This window comes from Mandrillus leucophaeus, unplaced genomic scaffold (genome assembly GCF_000951045.1).
Source record: "Mandrillus leucophaeus isolate KB7577 unplaced genomic scaffold, Mleu.le_1.0 Scaffold325, whole genome shotgun sequence".
Taxonomy (NCBI): Eukaryota; Metazoa; Chordata; class Mammalia; order Primates; family Cercopithecidae; genus Mandrillus; species Mandrillus leucophaeus.
Genome location: NW_012103421.1, coordinates 686,639 through 701,662, shown reverse-complemented (window position 1 = coordinate 701,662; position 15,024 = coordinate 686,639). Strand labels below are relative to the sequence as shown.

The following is a 15,024-nucleotide window of genomic DNA, read 5'->3' as shown; positions in this document are numbered from 1 at the left end:
CAAAGGCTGCCGCAAACCCAAATATTCCAGGTCCGGGTCCCTGGTGCAGACCCTGCCATGTGGGGATGTGGCACAGAAGGCCAGTCAGCCTGGGGAGCAGAGGAGGAGGAGAGGAGAGCTCCTGACCCTGAGCCTACATGCCTGTGGACACACACAGGGACTCCCAGCACGCATGGGATGGACTCCAATGGGCACACATGCACATTCCTTGCACACACACGGGCATGACCGAGGGTCTTGCAGACATAGGGTGCACACGTGCGTGCCGCCTGCATACAGCACACACTTGCAGAGATGGTTGGCACCTTCCCTTCCCCGGCCCCTGAGGCTGTCTACACACCTGGCTGCTTCCCACCACTGACTCTCTCGTCTGCCTTTGTCCCCACAGGTGACGCAGCTGGACCAGAGGCTGGCACTCATCACCGACATGCTTCACCAGCTGCTCTCTTTGCACGGTGGCAGCCCCCCCGGCAGCGGTGGCCCCCCCAGAGAGGGCGGGGTCCACGTCACCCAGCCCTGCGGCAGTGGCGGCTCTGTTGACCCTGAGCTCTTCCTGCCCAGCAACGCCCTGCCCACCTACGAGCAGCTGACCGTGCCCAGGAGGGGCCCCGACGAGGGGTCCTGATGGGGGGTTGGGGCTGGGGGGTGGGCCTCAGAGGGGAGGCCAAGGGCAGCCCCACCTGGCCCTCTCTGAAGGTGGCCACCTCCTGAAAGGCCCAGAGAGAAGAGCCCCGCTCTCGGCGGCCCCAATACCCCGTGGACCATGCTGTCCGGCACAGCCTGAGCCTGGGGGCTCAGCAAGGCCACCTCTTCCTGGTCGGTGGGTACTAGAAGTTGGCTGGGTGTGGGGAACCCGTCTCAGGTCTGAGTTGTTACCCCTAGCGCCCTGGGCCCCCACATGGTGATGTTGACATCACTGGCATGGTGGTTGGGACCCAGTGGCAGGGTACCGGGCCTGGCCCGTGTATGGCCAGGAAGTAGCATAGGCTGAGTGCAGGCCCACCCTGCTTGGCCCAGGGGGCTTCCTGAGGGGAGACAGAGCAACCTCTGGACCCCAGCCTCAAATCCAGGACCCTGCCAGGCACAGGCAGGGCAGGACCAGCCCACACTGACTATAGGGCCGCCGGCAATAAAAGCCCAGGAGCCCATTTGGAGGGCCTGTGGCTGGCTCCCTCCCTCTCAGGAAATGCTGACCCCATGGGCGGAAGACTGTGGAGACTGCTCCTGGGCCCCCAGCTACCAGCAGGAGAAACAGTCTCACCATTTCCCCAGGGCACGTGGTTGAGTGGGGGGAACGCCCACTTCCCTGGGTTAGCCTGCCAGCTCTTCCTAGCTGGAGAGGAGCCCTACTCCCCTGCCCCCAAGCCCGCTCTGCGTGGGACTCCCGCCTCCAGCCCCTCTCCCAGTCCCAGCGGTCAGCCACACACACAGAAGGGGACTGCCACCTCCCCTCGCCAGCTGCTGAGCCGCGGAGAAGTCACGGTTCCTACACAGGACAGGGGTTCCTTCTGGGCATTACGTCGCATAGAAATCAATAATTTGTGGTGATTTGGATCTGTGTTTTAATGAGTTTCACGGTGTGATTTTGATTCTTAATTGTGCAAGCTTTTCCTAATAAATGTGGAGAATCACAGGCTGGGCTGGGCACTGCTCTCACCTTAGTTCCTGGGGCATCCATGGGGTCTCTGGGACAAACTGGGGCTCGGCCTCCACATCCCTGGCCAGCTCCTGCCAATGCCTGCGGGCCTCTGGGTAGCTTCCTCCCCAGGAGATCCTCACCCACGGACAGGACCCCTGCAGTTCCCCTGGAAGCAGTGCCCAGGTGGCCGTGGAATAGGGACGCTCTGTCCGTGTACCGAGGTCAGGGTTCAAAGGGTTCAGAGGGGCTGCAAGATGCCATCAAAGGCTCCAGCTCAGCGATGTTGCTCCTGATCTGGGCCCTGGGCTGGCCCTGGCCATGGAGTGCAGTCACAGTGTGGTCACTCCCTGTCTTCCAGCAGACTCTATGCCCCTGGGGCAGGTGGGCTCTGTCTGGGCCTCTCTGTCTGCCCCTTCCAGGCCAGGGTGGCCCTTGACCAAGGACCCACATGCTCCACTCTGGGAGCAGGCCCCACCCAGGCCCACTCCCCAGGATGCCAAGGGCTAGACTCTGGATGGGGTGTAGTGCAAGGAAGGCCTGGGGCCCCTGAGGCTCCCATATGCTCACCCCTGTCCTCCTCCAGGCCTCTGTTTGCCCATTGGTAACATGATGCTCCCTAAGCCTGTCCAGTTCTCTGAGTGGGACAGAGGGGGTCACCACCCTGCTCGCCCTGACCCTGTGCCCACAGCTTGCTGTGAGGCCCTCCTCTCCTGGGGTGGAAAGAGTGCCTCACTCTTGGCACAGACACACTCAGTCGGGGCAGGTGCATCTGCTGTGCCCACACCTCAGCTATTGGACCATTTCTCAATCCTTCAAGACTGCAGCCCCCTTCTGTCCTCTTTCCAGAGCCCACCCCGAAGTCTCAGGCTACCAGGGCTTGGGGCATCTGAGATCTCAAGGATGGGTCTGTCCTGAGTCCACTGGAGGCAGCAGGCGGCCAGCAGCAGGTGGCAGGGACAGGGGCCCCAGGTTTCTGTGTGGAGTAGAGGTGGAAGCCCTTGTCAGAGGGAAAGGCCCTAGGTCCCACCTGGTGCCAAGCCCGCTGGGCCTGTGCCCCCAATCCATGGGTCTTGGCATCTGGCCTAGCCAGCACTGACCGGAATGGACGAGGTGGAGGGGCAGCACAGGGCCTCCCAGGCTTCCCCGGTCTGCACCCACCCGGGAGGAGCCAGTGCAGCAGTTACTGAAAGGCAGGAACTGTTGTTTCCTTGTTGGGTAAATATTTGTGGAAACCCGGAGATGCTGGCCGGAAAGCAGGGCCCTCCACAGCGCCCGGGCCCCCCAGCCCCGGCCGCCCACCCCAGGCCCCCGGCCCACAGGGAGCTCCGTGGGGCCGCCCATCTGGGCCGGGCGTGGCCCCGGCACCCAGCCCTTGTTGTCCGTATTATGGACTGTGCACAAAGTGCCCGAGGACTCCACTCCTGGACGGGCCATTGCAGCCCTCTCGGGTGTGAAATGCAATTTACCTGAAATAAAGCCCAATTATGGAATTAGCTAATTAAAGCCGCGGCGGAGGCTGGGCCCGGCCGGCCGGGTGCTCAATGCCCGCCGGTGCCCACGGACTTAGGGAACAGATGGCGCCTCGGCCCGCCATGCCGGCCACATTCCTTCACTCTGTCCCCCGATAAGTGACCTAGACAGCACACGACCATCTGGTGTGTGGCACGTCCTGCGGGCCCCGGACAATGGCCCGGCAGACCTCTCTGCGAGAGGGCCGTCGCCCGGGCAACGGTGGCATGTGCAGCCCCGGCCCATTCATGGCCCCTCCCGCGGCCCCTTTCTTCGGGCCCTTTGTGGCCTCACCGCGGCTGCCTGGCTGCTCTGGCTGAGGATAGCCGTGAGTGTTTGTCCGCAGAGCCGGCTTTGTCTCCAAATTGGGCTCCCTTATTGAGGTCCTCGGGGTCCAATGGGTGCCAAGAGCATCTGCTGGGGGTGGCTGGGGGAGGGGCTGCTCCTGCTTCCCGGGGCACCCACCTCCTCTGCCAGGCTCCCCTCCTCCATCGCCTGCCCTCAGATGGCCTCTCAGGGTGCTGGGCGTGGCCCTGGGGAAGCCAGTCTCCAGGGCTGGCATTGGCCAAGCCTGAGGTTCTCCGTCTTTGGGCCGGGGGACCAGGAAGAGGAGGAGGCAAGGGCGTGGCCGACCTGCAGCCCCTCAGCTCCCACCACAGCCCTGTCTGTGAAATGGCGAACAGTAAAAGTGCCCCCTTGGAAGGGGCATAGGAGGCAGGGGCTTGATGGAGGTGAGACGTGAGCTCTGGGCCTAGGCCAGCCACACAGTAGGTGCTTAATAAAGGAAGCCAGACAAACCACCTGGGTGGGTGATACTGGGCTCTGCCTCCTTGCTGCACTCCTGCCTGTCCCCTTGGAGCTCCTTTCCGAGGCCCCTCCTGCATCTAGCCTCACCCCACCAAGCTCCCTGCCCCTCGGTGCCAGGGAGAGCTGTCCAAACCCAAGCTGGCAGCTCCCCAGCCTGCTTTCAAGCCGACTGTGACTCCCCACTGCCAAGTGGGCCTATGAGGCCCCACAGGCTGCAGCCCTGCCACTCACCCTGGGCATCCCCCGCCATGAGCCCGGCTTCTCCATCCTCACCCTGTAGTTGATGTCCAGCCCCCCTCCCTACTCAGGACGTCCTTTGAGCACCATCTTGGCAGGCAGTCCCCCACCAGCGTGGTGGTCAGGAGTCAGGCCCACCACTGGGGGAGGGGCTGTGCTGGGCTTTTTGGGCCCCAAAAAGGGGCTGGGGCTGGCAGTGCCTAGTACAGGCCTGGCCCCAGCTGGGTGCTCAGGAAGTGCCAGTTAAATTAAGGAATAAAATGAAAATTTGGAAGGAGGCTGCCCAGCATTGCACATGCAGCAGAGGTACCAGGACCCAAGCAGGGCATCACCAGGCGTCCCTCCAATGGATAGGAGAGGGGTCCACACCCTGTGCCCTGAAGGAGGGGATCAGGCCAGGTGTTTTGATCTGGGGCAGCCGGACAGCTGGGGGAAGGAGCAGGAAGGCAGACAAGAGCCAGGGCTCCTGGGGCTGCCACACGCAGCACCCCCATCTCCAGGTGATCTGCTGAGTCACCTGCAGGGATGGGGACCCCCCTTTCTCAACTGTATCAGGTCCTTCATTTGGAGTGCCCATCTGAGCTGTGCCAAAGCCTGCTCCCCCCAGCACCCCTGCCTCCTCCCGGTACAGCCCTCTGGGCTCTAGGACCCAGGACCCAGGGGCTCCTTGGGGATTTTTGTTTGTTTGTTTGTTTTTGTTTTTGTTTTTGAGACAGAGTCTCGCTCTGTCGCCCAGGCTGGAGTGCAGTGGCGTGATCTCAGCTCACTGCAAGCTCCGCCTCCCGGGTTCCCGCCATTCTCCTGCCTCAGCTTCCCAAGTAGCTGGGACTACAGGCGCCTGCCACCATGCCTGGCTAATTTTTTTTTTTTTTTTATTTTTAGTAGAGATGGGGTTTCACCGTGTTAGCCAAGACGGTCTCAATCTCCTGACCTCGTGATCCACCCGCCTCGGCCTCCCAAAGTGCTGGGATTACAAGGAGGCTTCGCCCGGCCTCCTTGGGGATCTTAAGCATGTCTCAGCCTCACCATTCTCGGCCCCCAACGGCACCAACCCCTCTCTTGCCTCTGGCCCTATTCTTGTGGCCCTGGAGGGCCAGCTAGTTGGGAGATCAGGCCTGTGTCCTGTGTCTCAGCACCCTTCACCTTTCCTGTCCCCACCCAGGTCAGCCAGGGTCCCAGGCAGCCAGGCCTGGAGTACGCTTGGGGCAGCCAGAGCCAAACAGAACTTCAGTTCCCACTGGCCTCTGAGTGTAGACAGCCGGAGCCAGGGCCCCCTAAAAGCTGACAGGTCCCACCCCGGCCCTTCCCAACTCCACTGTGGAGCCTTGGTGAGGAAGCCTAGAGTGCCCTCAGTCAGGCAGTGTAGGAGGGCTGGGGGCTGCCACCCCATCCCAAGGCTTAGAGGCCAGGGCACCCGCCTGTGCCCACCCAGGCATTGGCTGTGTAATAGGAGGTGGGGCATCCGCTCTGACCTCAAGATCCTTCTCCCTCAGTAGGTCCTGCTATGACCTCCTGGCCCTCCTCTTCAGCACCCCTGCGAGGTACCAGGCCTCCTGCAACTCCCCTCCCCTGCAGCCCCCACAACTCAAGGCACCTGAGTGAGGCAGAGGGTAGAGGAGACAGACAGCCTAGCCCAGGGCAGCCTGCTGGACTCCAGGGGATGCTCGGGCCCCCTCCCCTCCTCTTCCTTCTAGACCCTCACCCATGGCTCCCAGAGGGGACGAGGCTGCCCTTAATTCCAAGAGCCAAGCCCAGCCCCACCCCCTACCTATCCCCAAGCTTGGGTTTCCCATGTCCAGGCAGCAAGCCCTAGGCCCAAGAAGACACAAGCCAGGCCCAGAGGTGGCCATGGATGACTCAGTGGACAGAGTCCATCCCGGTGCCTTCTGGGACCTCAAACACACAGCTCTTTCCACTTCCTGGGAGTAGCCCTAAGACGCAGGGGTGGGGGTGTCAAGACGGAGTCCAGGCTTGTCACTTGGGCACAGTGATCCCCACCTGCATGACCCCAACCCTGGAAACCCCCACCTTCTCCTCTCCCCACGGCCAGCCCCTCCACAACATTCCCCATGACGTGCTCCTTTCCAGCCTGCAGGACGCTTGTGGTCTTTCTGTGGCAACACAGCTGAGCAGCCTCAGGGCAGGAGGTGCAGGCTCTGGGAACCAGAGCTTCGTCTCCCTCCTGGGCCTGCGCCCTGGGAAGCCAGTGGCAGCGGCAAACCCACGGCGAGAGTTAACAGGTGCCCAAGGATAGAGGAGACTCACGCTGAGGGGAGAGACCCCAGAGCAAAAAGGCCTCAGAGCTCGTGAAGCCCCCAGCCTGGTTCAGACAGGGAGAGCAAGGCAAGGGGAAGGCGGGGCCAGTGCTGCACCTGTTTGTGGGACTTTGCATTGGAAAAGCCTCAGAGAAGAAATGGGACTTCCGATAGCAGAGAAGTCGGTAGCTCAGCCAGGAAGCCAGAGGGCAGGAAGGAACTAACTGGCTGAAAGCAAGAGCTGGCTTTGCCGGACCTTGGACTGGAAAGGCCAGATCTGAGGAAGAGATGCTCAAAATTCCAGGGTGGTCTGAGCACAGCTCCTCTGCTGGCCCACACAGGCCAAGAAGCCACAAAGCACTGTGCCTGCCTGATACAGGTGGGCCTTCGGAACACATCAACTGGCTCCAAGAAGGCTGCTGTTGCACCTGCCACACAGAAAATCCCCAACTTCCCAGGTGGATCCTCAAGAAACTCTGTTACAGCCTGACCACAAATGTGATTCAACAAATCCCACTGAATGACTTTTGGTTGTTTCTTAGCCATATCCCTCCCCTGGCCAACCCTGACTCACACCTACACACACCTGCACACACATACACCTACACACATACCTACACACCTACAAACCTGTACACACACTTACACACACCCACACATGCCTACACACCTACACCCCACACACACCTACACACATACCTACACACACATCTACAAACCTGCACAGGCAATACACACACACCTGCACCCACTCACACCTACACACCTACACTCGTACACACACACCTACACCACTACACACACCTACACACACCTCTACACCCTTACACACCTACATACCTACACACACACGTACCTAAACACAAGAACTGCCTCCATTGCGTGTGTGGCGGAAGGCAGTGGGGATTAAGGAAGAGCTGAAGTCGGAAGCCAGGGATCCCCTCATTCACAATCTGGCTCAGCCCCTCTCTCAGGTGCCCTGGGGCAGGCTCACCCCCTCTCTCGGGTCCCCTGGGGCAGGAGCCAGGCCTCTCTGAGTTTCAGTAACTGAGTGCAACCCCAGCTCCACAGGGCTGACCCCAGGACATTCAGTGGAAGGTACTGCAAAAGCCGCCGCAAATGCAAGACCAAACAGCAATGACAGAGCTCGCTGCGCTCAGGGAGAACCATGAACTGATGTCCTCTTCAGCCCAGCAACCTGTAGCTTTAACACACAAACAGTTCCTGAGACAGAGGTCTCCGCAGCAAATCCACCCACAGGACACTTCTGCCAGGCAGAGCCTGACTCAGCACAGGTGACCAGAGGGGGAAGGGCCCCAAATGCCATCCAGTTCTCCCAGAACAGCGAGAGAGGTCACAAGTGGCCAAGGTGCCATGGGCAAGTGTGGCCCCATAGCAAGGCCAGGAGGCCGCTGGTGTCAGAAGCCCCCCCAAACACCCAGAGGGGCCAGAGGATCTGTGGGAGGGGCCTTCATGTGGGCACACAGGGAGCACTCACCCCAGCTATACCCCCAGCCACCCCAAGAAGGCCAGGCCAGAAGCATCTCTACTAGGGACAATGGGAGCAATGGGCTAGAGGTGGACCGGCCAGGCTCTGGAAGAGGAGGCTCCAGCTGGGAGAGGCCACAGCCCCAGGGTGGAGACCCCCAAGGCACTTGGGGGTGGAAATGTGCAGGCCCTGAGTGTTGATGGGCCTGGCCTGGGCCGACCCCAGAGACCCCAGCAGAGGCCCAGGGAGCTGGACCACAGCATTGCCCAGGAAAAGGGCCCATCCTGGGGGTGGGCAGGAGGCTGCTCGAGAAAGGCTTCTAAAGAGGGGTTGTCAGGATGGTGGTGAAGTCCATTAAGCAATTTCAAAGGGTCTTAATCAAACCCCCTCTGGGTCCACAAGATCACGTCAAAGGACTCTGGAGAGGAGAAGAGGGGCAGACACTTCTCGTGGGTTTTCCACCTGACTGGGTGGCCCTGCAGCGTGGGGGCCTGTGGGCTCTCACTCCGCCTGTAACTCCGTTTTTGACCCCAGCCAAGCCTGTCTCCTCTCTGGGCCTCCACCTCATTCCTGGGGCGAACCCACACTGCCCAGGTCAGGGAGCAGGCACCACCTCGGAGGGGGTCTACAAGGGAAATGTCTCATCTCGCCGCTTTAGGAGGAGGCTTCGGCGGCATCTCCAAACCATCAACACAGCTGCTGAGAACCACCACTTACAGAAAGGGAAACTGAGGCATAGAAGAGCCACAGGATCCAGAGCCTGAATTTCCCTGGCACTTGGGCCTGGTGCCTGACCATGCTTTGCCTTGGTTTCTCATTCATCAAACAGGCTGAGACCACATACTGCCTCACATGGTTGGGATGGGCTGTGAGTCAGGCAACTCAGCACATGTGGTAGGTGCTTCCACAATGTTCCACGGTGACCTCTCAAGCCCACAGTCCTCAGTGGTCCTGTTGGGCTCCTTCAGAATCCCCGAGATGCCCCGCATCATCTGCCTTGGACTTTTTTTTTTTTTAGAGACAGGGTCTCACTCTGTTGCCCAGGCTGGAGTACAGTGGCCTGATCACAGCTCACTGCAGCCTCGGATCCTAGGCTCAAGTAATCCTCCCACCTCAGCCTCCCAAGAAGTGGGGACTACAGGTGCACACCACCACGCCTGACTAATTTTGTTTATTTTCTTGTAGAGACAGAGTCTTGCTGTGTTGCCCAGGCTGGTCTCAAACTCTTGGGCTCAAGTGATCCTCCCACCTCGGCCTTCCAAAGCACTGCAGGTATGAGCCACGGCTCCAGGCCACGTTGGGCATTTTTTCAAGGTATAGACACAAAACCTTCTTATTGTGTGTTCCCAAATGTCCCGCAGTCACAGGCTGAACAAAGCAGGGCCATTCACCCCCACCACAGCCACACACCTCTCCCACCTGGGTGGTTAACCTGCAAGTGCTAAGGGCTCTGAAACCACACAGCAGTGGCCTGCCATCCCAGTTGTTCTGCAGCCAGCTGTCCTCACCCATCAGATGCTATGGAGCCCATCTGTGAAGACCTTCCTGTTCTCCTGACCTTCTGCGAAGAGTTTCTCAGGCGACTGTGACCTAACCGTATCCAGCCTCCCTATGCAAATGGAAATTCACCCATTCTGGGTTGAACTGAGATGCAAACTCACACCCAGCCACCCCACATGCACCCCCAAGAGCCAAAATCACCCTCCCAGAGCTGCTCCCGGCCCCATCGAGCAGGTGCGTGGCCAACAGTCCGGGCTCAGAAGTTGCCTCCTCTCAGGCTCCCAGGCCCGGCCGCTCCTCTGACTCCATTGGCTGCGACCACTGTTCTGGGGCAGACAGCCAGGTGGGCACACCCAGGTTGGGGGCTATGGGTGGAACAAACGAACCAATGAAAGCTGGGAACACTCCCAGTAAGAGGGCTTTGTGCGCCCCTAGCCCTGGCCTCACCCCTTCCCTGGTCCTGGGATGAGGAAAGTCACCCCACGGAGGGCTTCAAGGACAAGTGTCTGTGGTGTACCAGCCGGGGCCCCTCATCGCCTACCTGATGCTACCATGCCCCCAGCTGATGGGACAGAAACAAGGCCTTGGAAGCTCAGCCCTCGTGACTAACCGCACCTGCCAGACTTCGAACTCGGAGCTCTGTGCCACCAGGAAGCCCCCTCACCCCCCACCACTGAAGGAGCTCGGGAAACACCACCCCAGACCGTGCTGCTTTGGTTTGCAGACCACACGGAGCTGCGGGCAGGAGAGGAGGCCGCCAGGGGCATCGGCCCAGAAGGCCCCTCACCTCCTCCACTGAGGGCTGCCCAGAGGCAACATGGGTCCCAGGGGACTTCTCATGCGAGACCACCGTCACTCATGCTCTCTCCCCAGCCCTCCCACGACTCGTGCCGCCCCCATCCCAGAAGCCCCAGCCCTTAGTTCGCTCTGTGGCTGGGAGGACATATAAGCTTAAATCATCCTGCCCTTCTCTGGATGTCACATTTTGTGGCCTTCCCTCATATGTACATAATGAAAATTATTTTTTTCCTCCTGTTAATCTGCTCAATTTAACTCGTGGCCCAGCCAAAGAACGAGAAGGGTGGGGGAGACATTTTCACTCCCTCCACCACCAGCAGCACCTGCACCTCCAGAGGAGCCAGCAGAGAAGGCCGGCCCCTGCCCTCAGCTCAGCAGAACCCAGGCTGCGCTAGGGAGCCGAGAGGCCGGTGGGGGTTAGTCCCCAGCCCCCTGGTGCCACGAACGCACTCCTCCCTCCCTCCCCCATGGCTCCCCGCCACCATCCTTGAGGTAAAGCAGGCAGAACTGTGTCCTGAAAACGCTCCACAGCCCCCGTGTGTGTCCAGGTGGCTTCAGTTACCCGGCGCCTGGCTGGCCCAGCCTCCAGATAGCTCTGCCAAGGCCTGGCACCGCTGTCCCCAGTGGCCCCTCTTGCCGCCAGCAAGCCAGAGAGGCCTCAGGGCACAGGCAGATTGCTTTCCTCTATTCGGGCTGGCCCCTGCTCCCCAGGAAAAGGCTTCATTGTCTCCCGCCCCCCGGCCACCGCCTGGCTCAGGAGACACGGGGGCTCCAAGCTGTGAGGTCACCGGGCCTTGCAGAATCCACCTGCAGCCGCACCAGTCTAGGAAACCAAATCCCAGCGGCAGATGACAGCCGAGGGTGGCAGGACAGAGTGCCCATTCAGCCTCCGCTGGAGCCGGCCTGGCCTGACCTGGTGGCCGCCTCCCCCACCTGGGCCCTCCCACGCCTGAGCCCAGGCCTCACTTAGCCAGTGCTGCCCAGACAGAGGGCTGGGACGTGCCACACCCTGGGGCACCCACAAGTTCGAGGATGGATGGTGAAGGTGGCAGAGACCCTGCCCCATCACCAGGGCCTCCTGCAGCCCAGAGTGGGCTCGAGGGAGCCTCCAAGCCAAGCATTAACAGGGATGTCTCCTGAACTTGCCAAGCATTGCTGCCCCATCTTACGGATGAGGAGCCTGAGGCTGGGCACCAACTCACCTGCCAGCTGGGTGCAGCCAAGCTGGCGCCTCGCTGCCTCAGGGGTCCCTGCTCAGTAAGCATACGGAGAAAGTGGCCTGGAAGAGGCCCCAGGCTGCACAGCAGCCTGTAGAGAACAGGAGACGGGCCAAGGCATGGGGACACATGGACCCATTTCACAGACAGGCAGCTGAAGTGGCAGCCTCGGCAGCAAGTTGACAAGAAGGCACCAGGACAGCCCTTGCGTGAGTTGCATCAAAGACAGGAGACCCACCCCCCCTCCCCTCCTTAACATCCTGTAAGACCTGAGACCACCAGCCATAGCTGGTCCCTCATCACCTTCCCCTACCCCCAGCCTTGGCCTCTGCATTTGGACAAAGGCTGTGGAGGAAGAGGCTTTGGTTTTTTGACCCTGGCTTCATCCAAATCCCCCAAGCACCTCGTGGAGGATGGCTGAACCTGGGAGCCTCGTGGGCTCCGTGGAGGCCCTGAAGAGACCAGGCCCCAGCCCCAGGGAGGCTTAACACCCCCTCTCCAGGCAGAAAGTAACCATTTCTCTTCCAGTGGTTCCCCAGCTTGAGGTCTCCAGCCAGACTGGCTGCTTATGGGCCAGGTGTAAAGAGAAGGACAGAGGGGACAGGCAAGTGTGAGTGTTCTCAGGCCACTGGGGCCCATCCCCACCCACACCCAGTCATCAGCCCCAGGGACAGCCAGGCCCTCCGCAGTGCAGGGCACACCCCGATTCTGCAGCAGGGCCCCAGGGCCCCATACTTCCTCTAGGCTGCCTGGGCTCCCTCCTGAGTGGCAGGCTCAGGCCCGGACTCTGGCCCCAACCCGCAGGCTCAGAGGCAGCCCTGCCTTCCACAGACCAGGCCACGAGTTGCCTGTCACTCAGCTCTTCTGCCCGGTTGGTCACACTGAAAAGAGCATCCAGTGGCTGGGAGGCATGGATATCGGCTCCAACTCAGCTCAGGAAGCAAGAGCTGGAAACCCAGGCGCAGGAGGTATCTCCAGGCCCAGCACACCCTGCACCAGCTGCCCCAGCCCCTCCCAAATGCCACCTACCATACTGGCCCTCTTCCCCATCTGGGTTTAGCAAACTCCTACTCATCCTCCAAAGCCCAGAGCCAAAAGGCCCCTCTTCCATGATGCTCCTTTTCCAAAAGAGCCCAGGGTCTCCCCCTTGGCACTCAGCACCCACCGCAGATACTGTCTGTGTGAATCTTGAAGCTGATCTCCCTGCCAGACGGACAGTGGCCCTCGAGGGCACAGCAAATGGGACGACTGACAAGGAGAATCCTTGGGGATTAGGAAATGGGGGGCTGCCGAAAGCCAATGCAGGCTGGATCTGAGACTTCCTGAGGACAAAGTGCAGGGAGCTGTGCTCATGCTCACACTCAGCATAGGGCTCACACTGTCTGCTGACGGCTGCTTCCCTGTCCTGGAGGATGGGAAGGACGGAGGCGAAAGAGGGGCTCACCCACCTCCTGCTCTCTGCAGAGTGCCCCATCCAGCACCTGTCCAGGCAGACCAGCCGCGCTGCGGCCCCTCAGAAGCCCTGGGGTTCCACCCCATGTATGTACCCTCTTCCTGGGTTCATGCCTGCTCCCCTGGGCCCACCCCACCCATGTGCCTACTCCCCCGACAGCCCACCCATCCCCAGAATCCTCCTTGCCCACATCCCACACTGGTATACTTTTGAAGGCAGCATTGAAGCGGGGGTGGTTCTGAAATCCTCTGCGCTTCCATCTCCTCCATGGTCACACCCCAAGATGTTGGGAGAGCGAGGTGCTGGTGCCCAGCCCAGCACAGATAGATGACACCACCGTCCAGTCTACTTCGCTTTTCCAGACATCTCACACCCATAACTGGCCTGAGGAACCTCATTCCAGCTTCCAGAGAACACTAAGTACCAGGCGCCACCACACCCCAGGCTCCACACCTCCCAGAACCCTTGTGGTAGGGGAAGGAGGGGGTTACTCTGCCCCATTTACCTAAGAGAAAATGCAAGGCCTAGATAGAGAAGTACACCCTCTCCAGCTCACATGGCTACCAGGCCAGAGACCTTTACCCCACCACACGTGTGGCCCACAGATGAGGTCGTGGGTCATTCAGCCACATCACAGATGGGAGATCCCCTGCCCCTTGGGAGGAGCTAGAGTCCCCACACCTGGGATCCAGTGCCAGGCTTTAGCACGGATCCCTGTGTGCCCACACCCACCCTGTCTGAACCCCCCATCTAAGGGACTCGTGATTACACACTGGTCCCTGAGGCCCCGATTTCTGAGAAAATTAATTGGCAGAGTAATTCTCACTAGAGTGTTGTTGACTTCTCCATTTGTAGCTTGCTGTTTCTGACAGCATCTGTACTGCAGAAGGAAAACCTGAAGACCACCTCACCTGAGCTCCGAGGCATAGATTTCTGGGCCGATTTGAGACTTTGTGGCCCCTGCTAAGGGGATATAATTGAAGGTCCTCATAAATCATGACTCAGTCTATGAGGAACCAGCACCTAGCTGCATCCCTAGCCTCTTCCTTCATCACACCCAAGCAAAACCCCAGGTTCCAGCCCCACCTAGCAGACTGCAGGCAGGCCGCGGTCCCCCTGCTCCATTCAGGACTCCACTCTGGCTTTTCTCCTTCAGGAAACCTCCTCATCACCCTCAGGCTGGGTCCGGAGCCCAGGCCCAGGCCCTAGGGTTATGCTGGGTGCTGGTGCTGAGAGACAGAACGGGAACCACAGCTGGACCTCACCCTGGACAACACCGCCACCACCCCCACTGGTCCACCTGGGAGAACAGAGACTCAGAGACAGCCACACACTGTCCTCTATGCCCCTCACTGCCTCCCGGGCCTTTGGGGGTTCTAGCGGTAGCTACTGCAGTTTAATTGGGGCCACAACCCCTAATGAGCAGTCCAACGGCATGGGGGACAGTTCGTAGGCACCCAGAGCCTGAGCAATGTGGCAGAAAGTCCAGGGGGCCTTCCAGGGGCCCCCAAGTGACCCAGACATCTGGCAGAGTCCAGCTGGCCCCAGGGCTCCCAGTCCCAGCCTCCTGCCCCCCGGCCCATCGGCCCTGCCTGCAGCCTCAGTTGTACCCACTGGGGAGTCCCAGATTTCCTGTACCGCCACCCCACACACTTGGTCCCCGAAAGACCTGATCCTGAGCTCTTGCTAATCATCTGGCTGTCACTAAGCTGCACCACAATCATTTTCAAAGAGTCCCTGATTTTTAAGGCTCATAAAACACTGTGAAATGGCCCTTTTCAAAGATTTAGGGCATTAATGACCACGGAAAAACAAAAACTTGTCCAGGTGGCCGGTTTTTAGCAGCTCCCAATACAAAATTGTCCCCAAGCAGCCCCCACCTGTCCACGCCCCCTCCGCTTACCCACCCCAAGGGATTCTAGCCAGGACCCCTGCGTCCTGAGAAACCCTTTCCAGGAGCAGGCTGGGGAATACCGGCCCAGAGGGGCGAGGACCAGGTGGGGGCAGGGGTAGGGGTCAAGGGGCCAGGGTCCCAGCGACTCTCCTGGAGGCTGCAGAAGGACCTGGCCTGGATGGGGGGCTCCGACGCTCCCCAGCCTGTCCTGGCCCGGCCCGGCCTC

General features: G+C 60.3%; 1 protein-coding gene across 2 annotated transcripts in view; it reads left to right on the top strand.

Annotated features, from left to right (window-relative positions):
- KCNQ1 (potassium channel, voltage gated KQT-like subfamily Q, member 1) overlaps positions 1-1,634 on the top strand; it is a 405,403-nt gene extending 403,769 nt beyond the window's left edge. For both annotated transcript variants that reach the window (XM_011988197.1, XM_011988198.1), the window contains one exon: positions 389-1,634. In XM_011988197.1, the coding sequence (XP_011843587.1) occupies positions 389-625 (237 nt within the window). In that variant the 3' untranslated portion in view covers positions 626-1,634. The remainder of the gene's footprint in view (positions 1-388) is intronic.
- Positions 1,635-15,024: the final 13,390 nt, after the last annotated feature.